General features: G+C 40.4%; 2 protein-coding genes across 7 annotated transcripts in view; both read left to right on the forward strand.

Moving 5' to 3' along the window:
• The window catches only part of AOX1 (aldehyde oxidase 1), a 40,491-nt gene extending 33,622 nt beyond the window's left edge, over nucleotides 1-6,869 (forward strand). Inside the window, 6 exon segments of the mRNA XM_062619715.1 lie at nucleotides 203-255; nucleotides 1,556-1,670; nucleotides 2,305-2,370; nucleotides 2,929-3,117; nucleotides 3,872-4,039; nucleotides 5,078-6,869. Of these exon segments, the coding sequence (XP_062475699.1) occupies nucleotides 203-255; nucleotides 1,556-1,670; nucleotides 2,305-2,370; nucleotides 2,929-3,117; nucleotides 3,872-4,039; nucleotides 5,078-5,128 (642 nt within the window). The 3' untranslated portion in view covers nucleotides 5,129-6,869.
• Nucleotides 6,870-8,814: 1,945 nt separating this feature from the next.
• LOC134164203 (aldehyde oxidase 2-like) overlaps nucleotides 8,815-24,751 on the forward strand; it is a 46,338-nt gene continuing 30,401 nt past the window's right edge. The window contains exons 1-9 of one of the 6 annotated variants that reach the window (XM_062619720.1): nucleotides 8,815-9,351; nucleotides 10,751-10,841; nucleotides 12,298-12,394; nucleotides 13,144-13,252; nucleotides 15,312-15,438; nucleotides 16,427-16,488; nucleotides 16,960-17,046; nucleotides 21,946-22,026; nucleotides 24,322-24,466. In XM_062619720.1, the coding sequence (XP_062475704.1) occupies nucleotides 9,298-9,351; nucleotides 10,751-10,841; nucleotides 12,298-12,394; nucleotides 13,144-13,252; nucleotides 15,312-15,438; nucleotides 16,427-16,488; nucleotides 16,960-17,046; nucleotides 21,946-22,026; nucleotides 24,322-24,466 (853 nt within the window). In that variant the 5' untranslated portion in view covers nucleotides 8,815-9,297. Of the gene's footprint in view, nucleotides 9,352-10,750; nucleotides 10,842-12,252; nucleotides 12,395-13,143; nucleotides 13,253-15,311; nucleotides 15,439-16,227; nucleotides 16,489-16,938; nucleotides 17,047-21,945; nucleotides 22,027-24,321; nucleotides 24,467-24,751 lie in introns of those variants that run through there. The other 5 variants (XM_062619719.1, XR_009965046.1, XM_062619716.1 and 2 more) reach the window with 5 other exon arrangements.

Raw genomic sequence — 24,751 nt, forward strand, 5'->3', positions numbered from 1 at the left:
AAAGGGAGTTCAGTTGTACAATATTAGGCCCCATGTGCATCTAAACATGCTTAACTCAGATGGTCTTCCTTTCTTTACAATTTGTTCCAGTTTCTTTTATAAGTAAATATATGTAAATAAGTAACTAAATGTAAATCAAGCAAATACATGTTCCTTCCTGATTCCTTCCATTGTTCACCACAAATGTTGCTATATGTTACAGATTAAAGAAGCTTTTGAACAGAGTGTGAGTCTTTCAGCTACTGGCTACTTTAGGTAATACATTTTTGTTCCTAAAAAATACCTAGGATAGACCAGGACTGATTTAAGAGAAACTCATGGCAAATTAAAAAAAAAACAAAACAAAAACCAAAAAGCTAAAACCAACAACATCTAACCAAGCAAAAAACCACAACAAAACTCTCTCAGGAATTGGATGCTATGATTCAGCACTGATTGAAAGCTAGGGTGGGACTTAGTGCTCACATGAGAATAGGGGCTCCTCACCAACCCTAGTTTTGGGGCCATTGTTTTGAGCTCTCTGCTTCTGGAGCCTCAGAAAATTCCCACCATGTATACTCTTGTATTTGGATTTATTCACAACAACATGCTACGGTAGGACACAGTAATCTTAAACACAATTCCCACTGCTCTCTCTCAGTGCAAGTCTAGTGGCCCCTTCTCTTTGAATTCTTTCACAGTGTTTGTAAGAACCGGAAAGGAAAAGTATCTCCAAAGCAATGAACAACAGTCATAGTTTGCCATTGACATTAAATGGTGTCCAAAACTATCTGCAGTTCCATGAGCCTCACATCCTGTATTGATCTAGTTCTTATCCAGTTATATTCTTCACATCCAAGAATCTCAAAGATAGCTGAGCCAGATGAGATGTGGGAAGTTGAATATGTGGATTTTGTGTATCTTTTTTTCAACGCATGATTCAGTTCTCTGAATTATACTATAATTGTTTTATGGAGTATAATTTTAAATATGCTCAACAAAGACATTTCAGTCAGATAGGGTCAGAAAATACGCCTTGGTCATACAGCTCCCATAGTTCAGAGATACCACACTTCACTGTCCTCTTGTGTCTGCTGAATTTACCCATCAGTCCTGACTACTATAGTCTCCTCAGTAAGTCCCACTCTCTTCTAAGTAATTACACCTTTATTTCAATATTCCTGTTTTAACCCTCTCATTCTGTAGGCAGTTTCTGCAATTTTAACTCTTTAATTTCTCTCTTGTAAGTTATTCCTTCATAGGTCCTGACCAGTTTTTCTACCTTTTTCTGAATTCCCTTAAATTTGTATTGTGTACTTGATTACCATGTCTTTATTAGTGTATTTCTGGGATTGTGCTGGTTATTGACTCTCCTGAACTGAAATAGCTTGCTTGTCTGCTAAATTTTATATAAACACCAGATCCACCAAACCTAAACTACTAGTGCACTGTAGGATTTCATGGAACTTAACTGCTGGGGTCTGACCTTTACTTAAGACTAAAAGTTAAAGTTATTTCAAACTTTTATATGCTCATCTGCTTTGTTATGATGCAAACATTAATCTTCTTCCATCAGAGGTTACAATGAAAACATGGACTGGGAGAAAGGGGAAGGACATCCATTCACGTATTTTCTTTATGGAGCTGCTTGTTCAGAGGTTGAAATTAACTGCCTAACAGGAGATCACAAGGTAATGACTGAGTGTCATGGAAGTTCTGGAAATAATGTGAATGAGGTTTGTTTGTATCACTACATGCTTCAACAGCCGTTCAGGTTTTTTATTAGTAAGGAACCTGTCCTCACATGATAATATATTTAAAGTGTAAATGCAAATTACAGGTGGAGCAGAATGAAAGCTGTGCAGTGTTAAGAAGTTTTTGGCACATCTGTACGAATGTCACATGGGTTCACCTTTCAAATTATGGCAGACATCTGACATGTTCTTTGCTTATTCTCTCACTGTTTGCCAGCAAACAAATTAACAGCAGAGCTAAATAATCTGTTTCCAGGTTTTTGACCACCTAGACAGCAAAATGTTATAGATAACTGATCACATGCTCTCTATCTGTACTTATTTGTATGGGGATTTCCTTGTGCAGTAGGAAAAATCTGGCAAGGCTGTCTCTGTCTAAACTTCTGACGAAGTTGAGACAAGCCTATTTTGCTTGTTGGGTATTGGAAATTACTTTGAAATTGTGTATATGGAGGTGCCTCTATTTTAGTGTCTATTATTCCAATGAATACTAGCTCTAACCCATATTATGTTCTAATGCTTCCACTCTGTGCATCTCTCTCAGTAACATGCGTTTGAATTTTATTGACAGAACCTCAGAACAGACATTGTTATGGATGTTGGATGCAGCATAAATCCAGCTGTGGATATAGGACAGGTATGTGCCAAGAAGTTCCTGCTGTCTTATTTCTTACACCAATAGCCTTATGAGATTACCTCATTAATTCAGAAAATGTTCATTTCTTACTAATGTTAAAAGTCATAGATCATATTAAAAAGTTCTTTACTTGTAGACTTGCCACATTTGAGTCTGTGTAGGAGCTTTTTTTCCATCAGTGAAGCTTGAATTTTACCCATGGTGTCAACCTGTAGTACTTCCTGTATGTATATATGCCCACTATTTGCTGAACTTACATCCTGTTTGTGACCTACAGTCTCCAAATTCTGCTGTCATTTGATCTGCCTTCCCCATTCATAGCCTGAAATTTAATAAAGGCGTTTCCCTGATATCACTTCATCATGAAAGCGTTTGTCTCTGCCTGGTATGAAATAGAGGAGTGAAAGCTTTTCCCATCAAGGTAGCCCCAAAATTTTGAAGGCAAGAAGGAATGAAAATGATCTTTTAACAGCTAGTGATATAAATCAGTTCTTGACAAAATTTTACCCATTTTACCAAATATGAGAATGTAAATGCTATGTCTTTTCTTATTTAAAGATTGAAGGTGCCTTTGTTCAAGGCATTGGACTGTACACAATGGAAGAATTAAAATATTCTCCAGAAGGAGTCCTCTATACTCGGGGTCCAGATCTGTATAAGATCCCTGCTGTTTGTGATATCCCAGAACAGTTTAGTGTTTCCCTGCTGCCATCTTCGCAAAATCCTTATGCCATCTATGCATCCAAGGTAAGCAAACCATTACAGGGCCAAATTCTTAGATCCCAGGACAAACAGAGAAATTACTCTGACACTAAACATATGTAAGTTTTCATTTCCTCTTCTTTAGCATTTCAAATAAATGTCCATAGAATTGTTTTACTTACAACATTTAGGATATGATATTGCAAGAAGATATGATTCTTCATGCAGCATGTCTGGGGAAGATGTTTGGTTCTTGTACTTCAGCAAGGAGTTAAGTAAGATACAGTTGCAATATCCCACTCCAGTCCACATTAACATGTCCAATACCACAGCACTGAGAGGACTATGGAATAAGGGTGGATTTGACATATCTTTGAGATAAGGAACAAATGTGAATCTTATGTCAGAACCAGTGAGAGGATGTCAAGCCCACTGAGGTCAGTGGTGTTTGCACATGAGTTCAGGCTTTGTTTCTTGTATCTGTACCTGCATTTGGATTGTTGTAATTTTATCTGCTAGTAATTCTAAATTTCAGTTCAGCAATGAGCAAAAGAGATTCTAAAATCAATAGCCAATGTTTGCATCAACATTTTTGGCTCGCAGGAAGCAGCTACTATCAGAAGACTTGGTGTGATCTAAGCTTGCTTCCACTAAATCTAAAATGAATTTCCTTACTGAAGGTTGAAACACTTTTTGAGTCACTGACTTTTAAGCTTTTTAGTTGATATTGACATGGCATGTGCTCCTCTCATTTGCCCTAAACCTACACCTATTTGGCTTCTTTTTATTTCTTTTCAAGGGCATAGGTGAGGCAGGACTTTTCTTGGGATGCTCTGTGTTCTTTGCTTTGAGAGATGCAGTAACTAGTGCGAGGAATGAAAGAGGACTGAAGACGAGCTTTGTGCTGAATAGCCCTCTGACTGCTGAACAAATACGGGCAAGCTGCGATGATGACTTCACTGAGATGGTAGTAGAAAGTTGGGAAAGGGTCTGTTGAAGTATGTCTGGGTAGAAGTGCATACTGCTTTTGGCACCCCTGAATCGTGGGGTGCCTGATGATGTCTCCAGTTGATCATGCTTTGCATACAGCAGTATTATATGGCTCCTTGTAATTGAAATGTCTTGTACCACGTCTCAGACAAATGACTCCAACAAATGCCATTCAAGCACTGTATTGGAATTCCCCTGGTTTGGTATAATGATTTTTTGGTTTTTTGTTTGTTTGTTTGTTTTTAATTTACAGTCCCTCTTTCCCTGAAGCCCCCCTTCTTTCTTTGATATGTCAAATCCCATACAGGATTAAATAGCTCCTCTTACTGACATGCAATGGATCAGCCTCCAGGTGCCTTCAGTCTCTTTCCAGGTGCTTTTTCCCAGTGTCTTGCACTTTGGCAAGTCATTCTGTCACCTCATTCTTATAGTCCTTGCTATGCCCAGGAGTCTTTGTGAAAAAAGTAATTAACTCAGAGCTAACAAAAGGATACAGAAGAAAAACAGATGAGGCAATACACTACTAATAATGCTATCCTTTATAGTCTACATTTCTGCAACTGTTCACTGTAGTCATATTCCCACTGCTATTACAATTCTATTAGTAAGCTTTTATTTAGCCTACAGTATCTGTGAAGCAAGGTTCTTGTCAGCATATAAATCCCTGCTGTGTCCTGAGCTTCTGAGGCTCTGCCATGGAAAGTCTTGAGCTCTCACTCACAGATTACTTCCATAGTATTTCTGTGGTTGTGGTGCAGCATCACTGGCCCCAAATCAATAGGATCGTGGGCTTACTGTCATCACAGGAGCTTATGGGTGATGAGGTCCAGTACTGCAGGGATCATGCTTCTCCATACCTGTCTGGTCCTGACACCAGTTATCACTGACCTTCTTTCTAGCCACCTTCTGTAGATACCACTGCTGTATGACTTGGAGGCCTGATAAGGGCAATACTGGGAGCTTGAAGTCGAATAATACTAACAAGTAACTCTTCATTTCTTGCTTGTTCTCTTAGATGGCAAACAACGAATCTGCTTCCTTCAGTCCTCAGGCCATATCTGTGTGAATGACAACCCCAAGAGCACAAGACGGGAATGGAATGGAATAGAATGGAAAACTGATTTACAGTCCCAGTACACGCTAATCAACACACAGATAAATGTATTTTCTCATTTCAGAATAGAATCAGCTACCAAAAATAAGCATATTCCATCTTCTATCCTTATCTTCCTTTTCCATCTAGTGTATTCATTACAATAATCTGTTTAAATTACTGCATTTAATTGCTGAAAATACATCTCCTGCATTTGAGTCATATGTATTCAACAAGAAAGATTCCCTGAACAGCTCAGTTTAAATGCTGCAGAAGAAGAAAGTTAGGATGAAGTATAAAGGTATGTTTGGTAACTTACTGCCACTTACTACACTTAACAACGTAGTAGATAAATGATTTTTAATGGCTTCAGCTTATTTCCTAATTTACATTTGAGTCTTGAAGAGAAGTGTGAGTGCAAGGATAACTGTTGAAGAATCAGAACCTTGTTTGTTGGATTCAGTCCCATTTTGATCAGAAGTGATGCTCTGATTTGTAGTAAAGCTGCTTTAGATTCTTTTGACATAGGTATCTTTGTGTTAAAAACATGCAAGAAACAAGTTAGTATTTTCTTTTGCTATGCCAGGCAAATTGCTGTGGCTGACCTACATATTCAGGAGATCAGTTTTATCCCAGAAGTTGGAAAGAGTTGTTTAGTGACTCCACCAGAACCTTTCTTTTTCTCATAGAGAAAGCCAAAAGACTCCAAACAGCTTTTCAAATGGGAAAACTCTCCTGGAGTTCAGTGTGCTTTGAAGACTGGATGAACCTGTCTCTGGAAAGAACTCTTAAGCAGAGCTTAATCCTGTGCTCAAGACTATATTGAGCCACGAAAGTACAGTTAAGAGCTTTCTCCCACATTCAGTCACTCCTGTGATAAAGACAGAAAAAAATGTAAAGGGGTTAAAAGCTGATTTGCAGAGATCAGTCCTCTGATGCTGCCTGTGGTGCAGTAGGATTAGACCAAACTCAAGTAGCAGCAGGTGGAGAAAACACAAAAATACAAAGCATCACCGTATTAAATGGTAACAAATTCTGGTGTTACTAAATTTGAGTATGTATATATTTGTAACCAAAAAGGAGACCAAGAAATAAGATAGAATATATCAAAGTTAATATATTATGAAAGCTTGCTCTGGCTGCAGTGTTCAGATTTCAGCGTCTGAATCTTCTTGAAGTGCAAAGTTGAGATTTCAGTTCTGAATGCACACAAGCACAAATACACAAATCTCCATGGTTTTGAAGTTGGAGCTTTGATCTGGGGTACATCATAACACAGAGAAAACACGTCACTTTTTTAGTGAGTTCTACGGAAGTTACCCAAAGTAGCACACAAAAAATTGCAGCAGGCTCTTTCATGAAAGAGTAGAACTGAGAAAATAAGTAGTTTGTACATTCAGTGTGTGGTTTCAGTGAACATCTGCATTAGTTATCCCTTGCTGAGCGTGGTGATTGCTTTTCTGGTTATCATACATCAGAGTGAGTAAGGGCCATGAAAACTGCCAATTGTAATGAAAATATATGTCTCTAATTTGTTTGACATGTCAGCCTGTAGGCTGTTTTCATTTCACTGCTCCTCGGTTTTCCACAGACTATTTCCTCTTCTTGCCTTCCATCTCTTATGAATCGATACTGTATCTGTGACAGAAATCAGGGTAGTAGGTGAAACTGGTTTTGCATTGGCTATTAAAATACAAAATTCTTATTGTTTCAATTTGTTTGTCTCTCTCTGTAAGCACTATGAGTAGGTGAAATTCAGCATAGGTGTCTAGACCATTTTAGGTGTGATGGGACAGCAGAGGCATAGGAAAGCACAGGACTGGAAGATAACACATAGCAACAGGAGGCCAAGCAGGTTATAGCAAGTAATCTGAAGTGGCATTAGAAGTGTAGTTATAGCAGCTAGAGCCCTATTGGGTTTTAGTTCTTTTTCTTCACTTTGTATTACTTTGGCTTTTATATATTGAAAAAAGGGCAATAAATAAAGCTAAATGTGAATCCAGCTACCATAATTAGCTTTTCAGATTTGAAACATCTTCATTTTCACTGCATGGGCTTTATAATGACAGTTCACAACCCCACGTGTCGATAACAGCCCCAAAAAGTGGTTAAATCCCAGTATATGCTGAAGCAGGGAGGCATATAGGTCTGCTGAACTGGGCAGGGGGGGGAGGTTCCTTGTCTGTTCTTCTCCTGTGTAGCTGTGCATCAACACAGGTGCTGGTTAGTTCCACGCAAATAGAATCATGGACCAACCCTTGCAGCCAATGGCATCTCCCCACCTGAAGTGATGGGGTATTTGGACTCCAGAGATTCATCGTGTTCCAGACCTGTAGTTTTGTTTTCTGTGGTGCAGATCATAAGTCTGCTTGTCAATATTTCTCAGTTACTATTAACAGATTCCTCCCTGCCTTTTTATAAGTGGGACTGTTGTCTAGTTGTCTCAGTAAAATCTATGCATGTGGCAAACACGGGTTGTTGGGTTTTTGGGGGGGGCTGAAACACATTAAGTTACCTGCTGGCTTTTAGGTGTTTGAAAAACTGCATGGAAGCTAGAAATATCATCAATTAAACATCCTCACAGATTATACAATGACTACATGTGATATTATGAAGTACATTTTCTTAGACTCTATAGGTGTTAAAGGGAGCAGTGGCATTACATTTTTAATACTGCTTAAAATGTGCAGACTCACACATCTGCTAATCTAGGGGGCTAGATTAGCAGAAAGGTTACGGCTCTGAAGGCATTGACAGATTGGATGGCTGTTCACACACTGATGTGCACTGTACAGAAACACTCAAACTGGAGATGCTCAAGAAGAGCTTTTTCTACTCATTTTCTTCATGAAATAAGTGTTTTTGTAAGTACCCACCTCAGCATTCCCATTCTGTGTGTAAGCTTAATCACCTAGCATAAATAGTGAGTCCTGGTTTGGAGGTCTAATACTCTGAAAATTAGGTATTGGACTGCCAAAATCTAGTGCTAGGTCTCGTTCTTTCTCAGGCATTTGAACCTACATTGTTGTACCTGCAATACATGTGGAATACTACAGCAGTGCTGCAGTCAGCAGGACCCATTAGGGCTTTTGCCTGCAGGACCTAGTGACTGACGTTGCTTCAGTGCTTGCATCAGATAGGTTTCAGTCATACATTAGGGGCTAAACCACAAAAGAAGCAGCATATCTCTGCTGAGAATCATTTTCTTTTCTTCTCATGGGGAATGGTAAAAGATTTGGGACTGACTACTTTGTCCTACAAGCCTGCACTGACTAAATGAAATACAGAGACCTTTGCTGTGAAGTGTAAGAAGGGTAAATAAGGCATGTACATATACAAATGGAGGCTTTATATGTATACATGTATACATATATGTAAGTCCCCTTTCAAAAAAAGAAAAAAGTAAACGCCAGCTGTAATAAAGCATTTAAAGATTAATGACCTTGTTTCCTGGATGTACCTCCAGAGAAATGGAGAACCTAGAATCTCAAATCAGTATATCTTGAGTATGGTCATATAATGGCACCACAGCAGTCTGGGTATATTGCTGGCATAGCACAGGGACAAACACAAGGAAATTTTAAATGTGTGCGTAGTAGTAATCGATTCTGTTAAAACTTGGTCACTGCAGAAAAACTCTGTAGATAGTTCACGTGAGTAACAAGCTAAAATGAGAAGCATGCTCCACATCTTAGCATCTGACACGCCACAGAAATGGGTAACATTGCATGTTCTGGGTTCTAGCTTCACACATTCCTATGTATTCTAAATTCATCAGTTACTGGATAATATAAAAAACCCAGGCCTGGCAGTTGTAGCTCAAGCCCAGAAGTCCCTCCTCACGGTTAAGTGCTTTCTCTCTTAGGTTACAGGGTTAGAATTAGAGGTGTTCAAATTATTTCAGATCACCGGAGAAGAGTTGGGTGTGGAGTAGGAGTAGAAAGTTAGGCGTGAACGTGCATTAATTGCTGACAAGCAGCACACATCACACTGGCTCCTCCCCATCTACTTAATTTGATGCTCAGTCTGAAAATAAATTCTGCGAGACAAAGCAACCTCTGTTAACCTTTGGGAGCATATAGCATTTCCTTCATTTCTCTTGATACGTAAAGCTTTGTTTTTCAGGCTTTAATGCAACAGCAATGGCTTGCCCCCAGCCATTAGATGAGCTTGTCTTTTTTGTGAATGGCAGGAAGGTAAGTTTTTAATGGCTTTTTTTTTTTGACAGCAGTACTTTGCTGTTCCTATTCAGGAAAGATGTTATTCTGGAGCAACAGTTTATTCATAAATAATCATCTGTTGTTTTTGATCTTCCTTATAGAATTCTGCTTATCCTGCTTTCTACCACAGTTTTTACATAGTCTGAGTGGCTTTGTATTACCCATTATATCACAGAGTGTTGACTAAAACCTTATCCTAATACACTCCTAAAGTTCATGTAGTTGGACTAAATGTATCTCTAGTAAAATAATATGCTGCTTACTAATATATTTTCAATAACTCACCAAAAGAAAATAAGTAGTTCTTTTTCTTCTATTTGTTATGCCAAAAGCTCTCATTTTCTAAGACATTCTGTCACCTTTTCTTACTTTGCAGGTCAAGTAAATAAGAGTTCCTATTAACAAACGCATCACCTGTAATATAAGCTGAAATGGAGACATTTCTTTTGTTAAAAAACAACCAAACCTTTCTATGTATTTTTCTAGAGATATTTTTCAGTTGTCCTGTCAACTTTTTTATACTCCAGAAAGAGGGGACTGGCTTTTTTTTCTAACATGTAAATCAAGGAAAAGTAATTCAGGTTTTTTCTGTCTGTTATGTTTTATCTGTCATTGTATGTCAGCTGTGCTTAGAGGCATACACTGAAACCTTATTTCATTCTGCAGTTCCCAGTAAATTCCTGAACTAATTCATGTTGTCTCACACCTGGTAAATTAGCTCATGCTGCTGGTATAGCAGAACTATTGAGAGAAGCCCTGAGGTTCAGCCTCTTTTCATTGTACAGCTATGGGTCCTAAAAAATGTTTTCAAAGTTGCTTGTATTATGTTACCTCCAAGAAGTTGAAACATGCTGATGATACAGCAACATTCTTGAGATAAGGCTAAAGCAAAGCCTGTGTAAGCCCCACTCATACATACTAAACTTCATTACCTTGAAAATACAGTTATGTATTCTCACTGCTCTTTTTATACTATGATTTTCCTCTACTTTTATGCTGATGGGTCTCTGAAAATGAAGGGGTTAGTATCAACTTCAAGGAAGTAAAAATACACAGAATTCTCACATGCACGGGTCTATAGCTTCAAAACGAAGGGATTTGTGATTCATGCTGACAAGAATCAACAAAGGATCTAGTCCAAAGATACTTTCCTTTCTACTCTTGTCTATCCAGTGCTTACTCAGCCTCTCTTCCCTATTACTTCTATTATTTATCTGGAGATTGTGTTCAAGTGATAGGATCCTGTTGCTGAACAAACACACCACATTATGCCATAATCATTGTATTTCATCATCATAGTTAATCCTCCTGAGATGATCTAATATAATTAGATCCCTCTGCAACCTATAATCTCTTTTTTTATTTCATAATGTAGGTAACAGAGAGGCAGGCAGACCCTGAAGAATTGCTGCTGTATTATCTAAGAAAGAAACATATCCTTTCTTTGAATTTTGCCTTTGAATTCTGTAATTATATAAATTAATGCAACTGGGGATTAAGATGTTTTCACTTTCCTTTGGGAACCAGTGTAAACAGAACAATAAGTAGAAATAACACAACTCACCTTGTATTTATTCTCAGCAGAGCAATCCAGTGCTGTATGTCCATTGTGTGTGCTAGTTAACAGGGATATAATATTCTAAAGTTTGGGTGTAATTCTTCTAAATACTGGCCAAATCTTCTTTAAAGCTTCGCAAAGCATGAAAAATCTTTCAGTGCACTTGTGATGAAAAGAGTAACTAAAGAAATCAATACAGAACTACTTCCATAATAAATTATTTAGGCCTCAGTCCTTCAAAGAAGTTTGCAAAAGCTTATTTTATTATCTTATTATCTTTATTTTCTATCATTTGAGACTCTTCCGGATGCTACCTGCTGTCAGGGTTCTATTGACTTCAGTGGCAATTATCTCCGCTAAGAAGCTGCCATGCAGGTTATATTCTTAAGGCAGTGTGTTTAGCTTTGCTATTGAGAGCTTTCTATGCTTGAAGAAAACCAACACCAATCTAAGGATTAACTTGAGAAAGGCAGTAGTGGAAAATAATTTATTAGCTGCAGCTTTTTTATTAGCTTGCACTGTACATTGTCCAAGCATTCAGTGGAATTAGCACCTCTGTAACAGTCAAGCAGTGTGATAAGATTAGTTCTGTACTGATTACCAATGGGAATGCACCAGTGGATAAAATTGCACTGGGTTTAAAGAAATCTAGAAACATGGTGAAATCAGATGGAAAACCATGTAGTAGCTAGGCAAAATGGATGCAAATGCACACATTCAGGAAGAGTAATAGGATTATGTATCATTCTGAAAAGGAGCTAAAATGAAAGGAAATTATAAATTCCACTGGACTGCAGGTCACTATGACATCGGAAGGAGATTGTAATTTGAGTGCGGAGCCTTTATAGAGGCATGTAATGAAAAGTCCTTCTATACAGAATTCAGGTGTGTGCACTTTGGTATTGTGCTCCATTTTAAATTACTATACCCCTTGGATGTTCAGGAAACAGCACAGATAACATACTGAGATCTACTGGTACGGTTCTGCAAGTGCACGATAGAGCTAATTATGTTTAAGGATTAAGAAAGCGTTATGAGTAAGACTAATAAGATATTCCTGTATCCCATTTACAGGGTCCTGATTTCAGTCTTTTGGGAATTTACCAGGTGTTTACTGTAGAGATTGAAAAAGTCTATATTGGAAGTCTGCCTCATACCCATTTCTGAATCTGTCCTTACCCTTCTCATCTCTTTATGTACTCTTATTTTCATCTGTTTGTACATGTTTTCTCTTTTGGAGCTATCAGATCAAAGATCCCTCAAATTCTGCACATACACATAAAAAAAGGGAGACTCAGAAGAGTATAAGAAAAAAATAACTTTTAAATTTTGTAGAGTTTTTTCTTTAACAGTCTCCTTTGCAGTCCGTCTCTCAGGTACAAAATACGGCTGTGGAATAGGAGGATGTGGTGCCTGCACTGTGATGATATCCACATATGATCCAGTTGCCAAGCAGATACAGTATCCTCACGCTGATATATGGAAATAGTAATGCAGTGTTTCAAGAAAACTGACATTCAATGGGAAATACTTGGTTTCTTTTCATTTGGATGGATTCTCTTTCTCCAGTCTTTGAAACAAAACAAAAGCTCAACACTACCCCCCCAACTTTCTGTTGAAATGTTTTAAAACTCTTCTGTTCTTTATGATTTGAGATTTCAGCAGCCCTTTTTTCACCTGTATCACCTGTCTCTTTTGTGCTTATTTGAGGATATCTCATTGTTAGTAAGTCTTCACTAAATGCTTAATGTAATCATTGATAATCTCTATGGATGTCAGCAGTAGACACATTGCATTGTAATTGTACAGTTTTGCCCATAGTGAAGTTAGGAGTTCTACTTTCTCTCACTACCTCTTAAAACTTTGTTCCATTAGAAATGCTATGCCTGACTTCATCACATCTGGCTCTAGACTTCGGGTTACAACAACATATATAGTACTATTTTTTTTATTTGTTTTATTTTTTTTACTTAACCTTCCACTTCTTTAATTAGAAAAGCTTATCAGTTAATGCCTAAGCCCAGTGGTAGGAGTGCATACTGTCACAGTCCAAGTGTGGGATTTTGTATGCTTGCATATCCTTCTCCCCATGTTTTTATGCTCAATCTGAGTATTTCTGGATTAGCTAAACTGTATATCCTTTCCTTCCTCCTCCATGGACCCATATGACAAAGCTATTTAACACAATAGTTCTCCTTCACATCTCAAAGACATCATCCTGCTAACTCCTGCCTTCTCCCCATATGCTCTCTGCATGGTGCTGCTGTCACTACTGTGGAAGGGGTTGGAAGCATAAAAACCAGGATTCATCCAATTCAGGTGAGTGTTAGCTGGACTATATAGGGCTGCAAGATAATGAGATTTTCCTGTTCTGTTTCTGTAATGAAGTTGGGATCTGTGAGAAGGTGCTGAGTCTGTGCAATACAGAGTTTCTGAAGAGAGTCTAGAAACTCTGAATTTTGTCTAATCCTTTTAGACAAGCAGGTGTTTTTAGGAATTAATACAGCAGTTGCTGGTTTGTGATTGGCCCTGTAGGGAGCATGGAAGGAGCTCCTTCTAATGTACTACCATGCAGGCAGCACATCAGAATTTCCACAACACAGGGCTAGCCAATCATATGTAGGATGCCAGCTTTCAGAAGGGGTTGGGGAAGAATAAAGAGCATCAGTGAGTTTCATTCACTCACCAGCATGGCATCTGGCCATCTCACTGAGGACCACATGCTGCATATGCTGTAGGAAGGGATGGGTGACCCCAGGTGGCAACCAGACTGACAGGTATTATATTAAACGCATTTTCTGTGTGCCAGAGATTTCCCTCGGATTAGACCAGCTGCTTACTTCCTCCACTCTGGCTTGTCCCTGAAAAGCACAGTTTGACCACATAGATAAAAGAATATTTTCTGAATTTCCTCTATTATTTTCCAAAGGTCTTGACTGTTCTGTGCTGAGGCTCTGGTTGAGGAGATTATCTGTGTTCTGTCATTTGTGGTTAAAAATATTTGAAGTATAATTGGTGTCTAAATTGAAAGTCTTGGGCTTTATTCTGTTCTCATAATCAAGGAATTAAGGTCATGAGGGTCTAAATTGGAGCAAGAATTATCCTTCCACTAGGTGATTGCTATGAGCATATTCCTTATGAATGGTCATACCGGGGTAGTCAAAATGCTGTTACTGGCCTACAGCTGGTAGATGATGTAGAATCATAGAATGGGTTGGAAAGGACCTTAAGATAATGTAGTTCCAACCCCCCTGCCATGGGCAGGGACGCCTCACACTAGAGCAAGTCGCCCAAGGCTCTGTCCAATCTGACCTTGAACACTGCCAGGGATGGAGCATTTGCCACATCTTTGGGGACCCCATTCCAGTGCCTCACCACCCTTACAGTAAAGAACTTCTTCCTTTTATCTAACCTAAGCTTCCCCTGTTTAAGTTTATACCTATTGCTCCTTGTCCTGTTGCTACAATCACTGATGAAGATTCCCTCTCTGGCATCCTTGTAGGCTCCCTTCAGATATTGGAAGGCTGCTGTGAGGTCTCCACGCAGCCTTCAGTTCTCCAGGCTGAACAGCCGCTCCTGTCAGTTCATACAGGAGGTACTCCAGCCCTCTGATCATCCTTGTGGTCCTCTTCTGGACTTGCTCCGACAGTTCCATGTCCTTCTTATGTTGAGGACACCAGAACTGCACACAATACTCCAAGTGGGGTCTCACAAGAGCAGAGTAGAGGGGCAGGATCACTTCCTTCAACCTGATGGTCATGCTCCTTTTAATGCAGCCCAGGATACGGTTGGCTTTCTGGGCTGCAAGCACACACTGAAGCCGGCTCATGTTAAGTTTCTCATTGACCAACACCCTCAAGTCCTTCTCCACAGGGTTGCTCTAGATCACTTCTCTGCCCAACCTGTGTCTGGGATTGCCCCGACCCAGATGTAGGACCTTGTACTTTGCATTGTTGAACTTCATGAGGTTGGAATTTGCTACCTCTCAAGTGTGTCAAGGTCCCTCTGGATGGCATCCCTTCCCTCCAGCTATCAACCAAACCACACAACTTAGTGTCATCAGCGAGCTTGCTGAAGGTACTCTCAATCCCACTGTCCATGTTGCCAACAAAGATGTTGAACAGGATAGGTCCCAACACCAACCCCTGAGGGACACCACTTGTTACTGGTCTCCAGCTGAACACTGAGCCGTTGACTGCAATTCTCTGCATGCAGCTATTCAGCCCAATTCTTTATCCACTGGTTGGTCTATCCATCACATTTATGTCTCTCTCAGTTTAGAGCCAAGACATACCTGAAGGTGACTATTCAGAAACCCAGTGAAGCCATATCCTGGGTTCAGAGCCTTTGTTCTCTTTTTTCTTTCTCTTTGTTCTAGGAAAGGCTTGCCAAGTGCCATGGTTCCCAGTGTGGCTTCTGCACCCCTGGAATGGTGATGTCCATATATGCCTTACTGAGAAATCATGCCAAACCTTCCATGGAGCAGATAATTTCTGCTCTGGATGGTAGGTTTCAGACAATAAATTGTAAAGGGTATAATGAAAGGATAAATGTTTGATTGCCAAGGTCATAAGTATGATTTGAATCAAAGAGATGTAGATGATGTTCCAAAGAGGTGTTTTGTCGTAGCCCTGTTTGTTTAAAGACATCTCAAAATTGTAAAAAGGTGGTTCACACTGAAGAGTTCAAATGGGATACACAGTGGCATTCAGCACTGGCTAAGCATTTCTGAAAATTCCTGCATTTAGAGCAGCTCTTCTACACCAGCAGCCTCAATATAGAGCAAATGAGTACAGTGTTACAATGAATACAGGGAAAAAAAAATAGGTTCTCTTTTGTCTGCAATTAAATACTCACCTACCAGTAAGATGAAGTCCTTAATACAGGTTTCAGCAGTTACAGGGGAAATAGATTACATGATGTTATAGCCCACTGAAATATTGACTGCTCTTCACGCAAGATTTAGTACAATACGTTAAGTGACTTCAACTCACTTTCTAGTCACAAATTTGCTAACACTTCTATAGCTCCCAAAATAATTGACCTTTCCCACCACAAGATTTTGACTTCATGAAGGAAATGTTAGAAATTCCAGTAAAGAGTTTACTACTGCTATTAATTGCATATGAAAACTATAATAGTGATGGACGGCAATAGATTTTTTTTGGATGATAAAATCCAAAGACTGTAGTGGTAGTACTAATCATAGTACTTACTTTTGTATACTTTTCATAATTAATTTTTTACATACATTCATAGAAATAATATTATTAAAAGTAGCCTTTAAAACAATAAATTTGAATCATACATAATAGTCACTATTGAAGTAATATTTCTTATTTTTACAGATATGATTTTGCCCATGTGAGAGTAGGGACATAGATTTCATCATTTCATATCTACAGGTTTGGTGCCAGACCATTCCCAATTATGCCAGTGCTCCCAAACATTGTTCTGGTTTCTTATGGTTGATTATCATATGGTTTGTTTCAGGTAATTTATGTCGTTGTACAGGATACCGGCCAATTATAGACAGCTGCACATTTTTTGTTGGGGTAGGTCAATATTTTCAAATATGTTTCTTATTTTGGGACAGTTGGTGGTATCTGAAAAGGCTCTTCCTCCTTGAAATACCTACCTGGAATCTAGCTTAATTCGGAAATTATTTTTGGTCGAACCTTGGGAAAATCTACCTCTTTTAGTTTTTGAATGTGTTGAGCACTTACAGCTGCCACTGGCTTTAGGTCTACATGTACCCTTGCAATGCACTTATGGATCCTTCACATCAGTTCCAATGACTTAATTCAGGCACAACTGAAATAACTTTGATTTCTTTCCATTTACTTTATGGATACTTGGGTACACAAAGGGAACTAATTCTGTGAGGCCCTATGGCTTAAGAGTTCTTCTGGAGCAACTTCAAGTGACTGAACAAATCTACTTTGGAACAGGAAGAATCAAAACTTTTACAAATACATCACAAATCTGCCTTGTTGTTTTTATAGAGTAGGATATGATTTCTTTAGGAGCCAGCATGTTGCCAGCTCAGAGGTACTGGACAGTGTTGCTTGGATAAGGAAGAATGTTTGTGTACATCTTCTACAGAAGGTCAAGTAAGTTAAATTAGATCTCTTTTTTTCATTATATCCAGTTTGCTTTTATAAGATTTGTAGAAAGGGACCACCTTGAAGTATGGCAGCAGCTACTTTTGCCCTTGGGCATTTAATCCAAGCTGAACTCCATGCTCTCTGCTCTTGGTACTGCAGAAAGGTAGCACATCTGCATTGCTGTGTAGTCAGAAGGTAGACAGATTTGACCTATTTTCCACTGGGAAAAGTGACATTTTGTCTGAAGTCTCTCATCCATACTCCATATCTCAGTGACAGGCAGTGATATTTTCCAGTGACAGTGTGGATCTCAATATTATACATTTAAGACTACTTTGTTTTGTGAGAAAGAAAATTGTTGATCAGAGACACCTTTCCTAAAAAAGCTGGTCTTGATGTGAAGTTGAACTCCCTTAACAAACAGAACTTCTGCAGCCATCATCATGACTTATCTGTGTGTGCTTGAGACACCAACTCTGAATTTCTGAAGATGAAAAATAGGAACAACTATTCCTGTGTAATGTCAGTACTTGTAAAGCCTCTCATAAGCATTATTGTGTGTTACTGTTTCCAAGATCTTCAGGGAAGAAGTGTCTCATTCTTCTGCATTCTACAGTAATTAATATATATTGGTATTGCTTCAAAATGTACTCTGCATATGCACATTCTAAAATCACAAGTATCACAGTATCACAGTATCACAGGATGCTAGAGATTGGAAGGGACCTCGAAAGATCATCTAGTCCAATCCCCCTGCCGGAGCAGGAACACCTAGATAATGTTACACAGGAATGTGTCCAGGCGGGTTTTGAATGTCTCCAGGGAAGGAGACTCCACAACCTCCCTGGGCAGCCTGTTCCAGTGTTCCGTCACCCTCACTGAGAAGAAGTTTCTTCTCAAGTTTAAGTGGAACCTCTTGTGTTCCAGTTTGTACCCATTACCCCTTGTCCTATCATTGTTTGCCACTGAGTAGAGCCTGGCTCCATCCTCGTGACACTCCCCCTTTATATATTTATAGACACTTATAAGGTCACCCCTCAGTCTCTCCTCCAAACTATAGAGACCCAGCTCCCTCAGTCTTTCCTCATAAGGGAGATGCTCCACTCCCCTAATCATCTTTGTTGCCCTTCGCTGGACTCTCTCCAGCAGCTCCCTGTCCTTCTTGAACTGAGGGGCCCAGAACTGGACACAATATTCCAGATGGGGTCTCACCAGGGCAGAGTAGAGGGGAAGGAGGACCTCTCTCGACCTACTAACCACCCCCCTTCTAATACACCCCAGGATGCCATTGGCCTTCTTAGCCACAAGGGCAGTGTTGGCTCATGATCATCCTGTCGTCCACTAGGACCCCCAGGTCCCTCTCCCCTACACTGCTCTCTAACAGGTCATTTCCCAACCTATACTGGAACCTGGGGTTGTTCCTGCCCAGATGCAGGACTCTACACTTTCCCTTGTTATATTTCATCCAGTTATTCCCTGCCCAACTCTCCAGCCTGTCCAGGTCTCTCTGGATGGCAGCACAGCCTTCTGGCGTGTCAGCCACTCCTCCCAGCTTAGTGTCATCAGCAAACTTGCTGACAGTACACTCAATTCCCTCATCTAAATCATTGATGAATATATTAAATAATACCGGTCCCAGTACTGACCCTTGAGGCACTCCACTAGTTACAGGCCTCCAACTAGACTCAGCCCCATAGACTACAACTCTCTGGCTTCTCTCCTTCAGCCAGTTCGCAGTCCACCTCACTACCTGATTATCCAGTCCACACTTCCTCAATTTAGGTGTGAGGATGCTGTGGGAGACTGTGTCAAAGGCTTTGCTGAAGTCAAGGTAGACCACATCCACCGCTCTGCCATCATCCATCCACCGTGTTATTTCCTCATAAAAGGCTAAGAGATTGGTCAAACATGATTTCCCCCTGGTGAAGCCATGTTGACTGCCCCTCATAACCCTCTTATCCTTGATATGCTTTAAGATGGCACCAAGGACAAGGTGTTCCATCACTTTCCCAGGGATGGAGGTGAGGCTGACCGGTCTATAGTTACCCGGGTCCTCCTTCTTGCCCTTTTTGAAGACTGGAGTGACATTTGCTTTCCTCCAGTCCTCAGGCACATCTCCCGTTTCCCAAGACTTGGTAAAGATGATGGCGAGTGGTCTAGCGATGACTTCCGCCAGTTCCCTCAGGACCCGCGGGTGCATCCCATCTGGACCCATGGATTTATGGATGTCCAGATTGCTCAACTGGTCTCTAACCCATTCCTCATCGACTAAGGCAAATCGCTCCGTCGACCTGACTCCATCTAAGGTCTCAGGGGTACAGGGCTCTTCAGGACTGCCTGCAGCAGAGTAGACAGAGACAAAGAAGGCATTCAGTAACTCTGCCATCTCTGTATCTTCTGTCACCAGGGCACCCATCCCGTTCATCAGTGGGCCTACATTGCCTCTGGTGTTAGTTTTGTCTGCCATGTATTTGAAAAAGCTCTTTTTGCTGTCCTTGACCCTTCTCGCCAGGTTTAATTCTAAGGATGCCTTAGTCCTCCTAGCTGTCTTCCTACATCCTCTAGCAGCAGCCTTATATTCCTCCCAAGTGGCCAGCCCCTCCTTCCATGACCTGTAAACTCTCCTCTTCCACTTGAGCATACCCAGCAATTCCCTATTTAGCCACGCAGGTCTCCTGGCCCTCTTCCTTGACTTCCTACGTGTCGGGATGCTCCGATCTTGAGCACGGAAAAAGCAGTCCTTGAATGTCAACCAACTATCTTGGGCCCCTTTACCTTCAAGCAGCCTTGTCCATGGGATTTCCCCTAGCAATTGCTTAAAAAGGCCAAAGTTTGCCCTGCTAAAGTCCAGGGTTGCAATTCTACTTGGTATTCTACTAGTCCTACCACACAAGATCCTGAACTCCACCATCTCGTGGTCACTGCAACCAAGGCAGCCCTCAACCCTTACTGCTTCAACCAGATCCTCCTTGTTAGTGAGGATGAGATCCAGCAGTGCTCCTCTCCTGGTCGGCTCATCCACCATTTGCAGGAGGAAGTTATCATCCACACACTGGAGGAACCTCCTGGACTGCGGCTGGGTTGCCGAGTGGTCCTTCCAGCAAACATCAGGGAAGTTAAAATCCCCCACGACGACCACGGCCTGTGACTGTGAGGCCGCTCTCAGCTGCCTGTAGAAGGCCTCGTCAACTTCCTCACCCTGATCCGGTGGTCTGTAACAGACACCTACAACAGTATCCCCCCTGCCAGCCTGCCCCTTAATTCTCACCCACAGACTCTCAACTCGCTCGTCATCTGTCCCTGGACAGAACTCGGTGCATTGTAGTTGCTCCCGCACAGAAAGAGCAACCCCACCACCCTTCCTGGCTGGCCTGTCTTTCCTGAAAAGGACATAGCCCTCCATGACTATATTCCAGTCATGTGAGCTGTCCCACCACGTCTCTGTAATTGCCACCAGATCATAGTCTCCTGACTTAACACAGGTCACCTCATTTGTGTTTCTTCTGGCAAAGGTTCCACAATTATATATGTAAGGGTATACATAAGGCCTTCAGAAACATCCTCCATTCCCTGTCTTTATCTTAGAACTTGTCTTCATCCACAGGCAAGAGGAGGCCATAGTGCCCTAAAATACGACTTCGTCTTGCTTCATGATGAATTGAACTTGTATAAACTTGCTCTGATTGAAAATCTTTTAAGAATCCTCTAAAGTAAAATGTCTTGATGATTGGAGGAAAAATTCTTTGGACAGTGAAAAACCTTGGAGCCCCAAGGAGTGTAACTGGATGTGTGTATATGTTTGTGCATGTGTGTATTGTCTCTGCCCCTTTAAGAACTGAAAATTGTTGGCCAGCTGCTGCCAAGGTTGTTTGAAGCATGAATCTGGCAATGAAGCCAGTTATGAAACAGCACTTACATTGGGTGTTCTCTTATTTGGTTTTTACTGGTTTGCATTCCTTGAGGTGGCTTTCATCCAAGTTAAATAGCTGGTGCCAGATTGTTGTGAGGAGCAAGGGAGACCCAGAAACTTCAGCCATTTCATCAACAGTCAGTCAGTAGACTAGGCCATCCAGAGCCAGATTTTATAGTTACCATAGCCACGACCTCTGTGCCCAGAGACAGTGACTGTCTGGAGAAGGGATGAGAGACTTCAGACTAGGATATGTCAATCTCTTTTCCTATTCAATATACTTGAGACCTGTTGCTGTCTGAAAATAAATCAGTGAGGCAGAAAAAGCTGAACAGTGCTGGTAAAAATGGCACATCCAGATTCTCCCTTCAAGTAAGCTCCTGAGAGCCCAGAAGATGCATAGCTTCACAAAAGGCTATGCAGGAAAAAAGACATCTGTAAACAAGTAGAAAAACCTAATTTTTATAGTGTACTGTCAGCATTCAGCTCTTGCAGTGCTTATGAAAGGGTAGAGAGGCCCTCCTTAAGTCCAAGTCTTTCTGACCTGAGGGACCTGCTGCATTATTTGTTGTCATGCCAAACTCTCTCTGTCAGAAGGCTCCTTAACAGACCCAGTTTATGAAGAGAACATGACTATACCATCCAGCACTGCATTTTCCTGCAGTAGATATTTCACCCAATGTGGCTGCTATATGTTTGCTATGACCAGTTTCAGGAAATACTGCAAGATCTTTCTTGAGGCTTGATCTACTTCAAGCAAAGACTTGGGAGTTATTAGTATGATAGTCTTCTGTCTTTAGAGTAGTTTGTGAATAGGTAGAATTAAACATTAAAAATCAATATGGGCATATTGAATTTTTGAATGCAACTCAACGTGTAAAATGTCAAAACTCAATGTCACCTATGGAAAGAATCTCATCTGATGACAGACTTGCCACTTACTCTGAATATATGCATTTTTCCCCCTCCCTCCTCTTCCCCAAACTTCTTTGCAGATTCATTCAGGTCTTTGCAGTCCAGAAGAATTCCCATCCATGGATCCAACACAGGAATTTATATTTCCTCCTGAACTAATGGTAGGCTTTACTGACATTTGTTATCATGCAGGCATGACTGAGTTTCTGCAGATGTTGAAAATTTAATGTTTTTGTTAAGTTGAAAGATCTATCCTCAGATAAACAGAAAAGATCAATTTTAGTGAAACATAATGAGACATTTTAATGTGGATAATCTATATGTTGTCATTACTACAAATAGCTGATGTTTTCAAAAAGAAATTGTTTGTCTCTCCAGAACCAAAACTGTATTTCCAGACTTCTCCCAAAAGAACTCCTTAATTAGAACCATTTTATTTCGGACCGGTTAGCCTTCTTTGTGGAATATAGTATTTTCCTTGAAAGTTCCCAAATGAGGTTCTCCATCTTTTCTGTCTTGTAATTCTCTGTTGGATTCAAGTGACCACAGGACCCATTGTTTCCTTCCACCTGGTACATAGACCCTGGCAACCTGAGACTGGACTTACATGTGGGAAATGCTGAAGGAGGACAAAGGATTTGGAGAGAAAAAAAGAGGGTTTACTGAAGTAGTCGTTGGAGAGTCACAGAAGGACAGATGGAAACTTGAAAGGAGGAGGTGGAAAGTGCCCAGGATCTGTAGAGAAAGGCATGAGAAAAGAGATGTGAAAATAGTAGTGCAGGATTTACCCAGACCAGACTAAGCAGACCCCAAGCAGGCAGGTCCAGGCTGGTTTTTTTTATCCACTCATGTTTCAATAGCTTCTTACGAAATTCCTTGTTTGCACTCCTCTTGCAAAGATTTGTGGGTACTTCTTGCTGCTGTTATACAACCACCTACCTCAGAGGCACAAAAGTTCATTTGAATGCAGAGAAAGCCTGGCATGGTTCTTTGATTTATTACTGTGTTACAGAATGCTATTTGCTGCTTTATAAACATTGTTTGTAACTTACAGGTTCCTTCTTTAATGTTTGCTCTTCAAGACCAGAGCATGCATAGTCACGCATAAACTCCTTTATGAAATTGTGAAGTGGAAGGCAGGTTTGTCTTTCTGCTACTTGACCTGCCTTTGAGAGACTCATGCTTTAAGAATGCAGCTATTACATTGCTGTTTTGCAACTTTTATACTTGCACTGAAGATCTTGGCTAAACTTCTGCTGGTCAGCCAGAAAGAAGGCACTGTCATCTGCTCTATGTGTTCAGATTGAGATGCCAGGAAGAGTGAACTTTTCCAGGCTACACAAGGTTTTTAACATGACCTTGAGAGCTTGTTCAAGTCCCATTGGAATCTGTTTAAAGCTATCAGTAGATTTAAACAGGTTTGGCATCAGGCCCCATGTTGAGAAATTAAACCTGCTTGGTGATTATGCTTTAAGCGTCTGGAGTACTAAAATAAAGCATGTGGAATGCAGCTGTGAAGATATTCAGGCAGTAATACTTCATAACAAATGCTTCTCTGACAGGAAGGATGCCCACACCACTAAGATTATGACTGGTTCCACAGACACATGTCACCTGTTTCGTGTTTCAGGCATGTCCTTAACCTAAAAGGCCAGTCCATAGTTGCAGCAGTTCTCTGGCTTGTTCACTGGTCTGTTCATTGCATTGTCTGCAAAGACAGGTGTTTTTCAGTGATGGCTTTTGTATTTTTTGAAATCATGATTCCACATGGCACTTGTCAAACGTGAAAAGAACATATATGGTATCCTCAGGGGAAAATAAGGGTATGTTTACTTTTGTAAGAGAGGAGATGCCTGAAAAGAACTTCGATTAAACAAAAATGTAAATACCGATCAACTATCCCAAGGACATAGTAATTCTCAAAAGATTAGACCTTGCAGACAAATTGGAAGTAGGTAGTTTAATCTTAAAAAGACATTTTACATACTATAGAAATTATTTTGGGTTTAGTAAAGTGGATACAAGACACTCAGCAAATAGGGATGCGGTGATCTCCCTAAGAGAATGGACTTCTTACATTCTGTCACGTATGCAGTGAGATTTTGGCATCCTCATTTCCCACAAAGTTCAGTCATATTGCTTTATTGTTTATATCATATACAAAGGGAGTCTTTTGGGATCATCAGAGCAGGAGAAAGGAAAATGTAAGACTAATTGTCTCTTACCACTCATTTAGTCTGTCTCTTACCAAGTCATTTAGTTCATTCTTATCTCATTTTCTTGAGCAATAATACAGTTATGATAAAAGCTCAGAGTTGTACAGCACTACAGGAACCTCAGATGAAAAGCCTCATGAATGTCTCACTGTCTATCATGACACAGTGTCCTACTTAGCAATATGGTGGTTTATATTTTTATTAGTCAAAATTACCAAATCTTTGTCATTTCCATCACAGAGAATGGCTCAAGAGCAGCAAAAAAGAACTTTGGTTTTCCATGGCAAGAGAACAACATGGATTTCTCCCCCTAGCCTGAAGGAGCTCCTGGAGCTGAAAGCCAAGTATCCAAAGGCACCCCTGGTTGTGGGGAACACCAGTGTGGGTATGGAAAGATAAAAGATCTTTTGACCCAAGGATTATATTATGCAGTAGGCACATAATCTTGCATTTTATCTTCTGGGGATCCTAAAAAGGGTGTGGCATTTGTTCAATAGTACACTCCCATGGTGCAATACTTGGCAAAGTATCAAAATGGCAAACATGTCTAAAAACTTCAGGCTCTTTCACACGAACTAAAAGCTCTCTGTTGTCGTCAGATCAACCTCCAAAAGCAGCCACTGCACAGTAAAGAAGACTACCATAGAAAGCGTAAGGTTTACAAGAACAG

Source organism: Pezoporus occidentalis, unplaced genomic scaffold, assembly GCF_034315485.1.
Source record: "Pezoporus occidentalis ecotype Australia unplaced genomic scaffold, CSIRO_AGI_Poc_V1 ctg213, whole genome shotgun sequence".
NCBI lineage: Eukaryota > Metazoa > Chordata > Aves > Psittaciformes > Psittacidae > Pezoporus > Pezoporus occidentalis.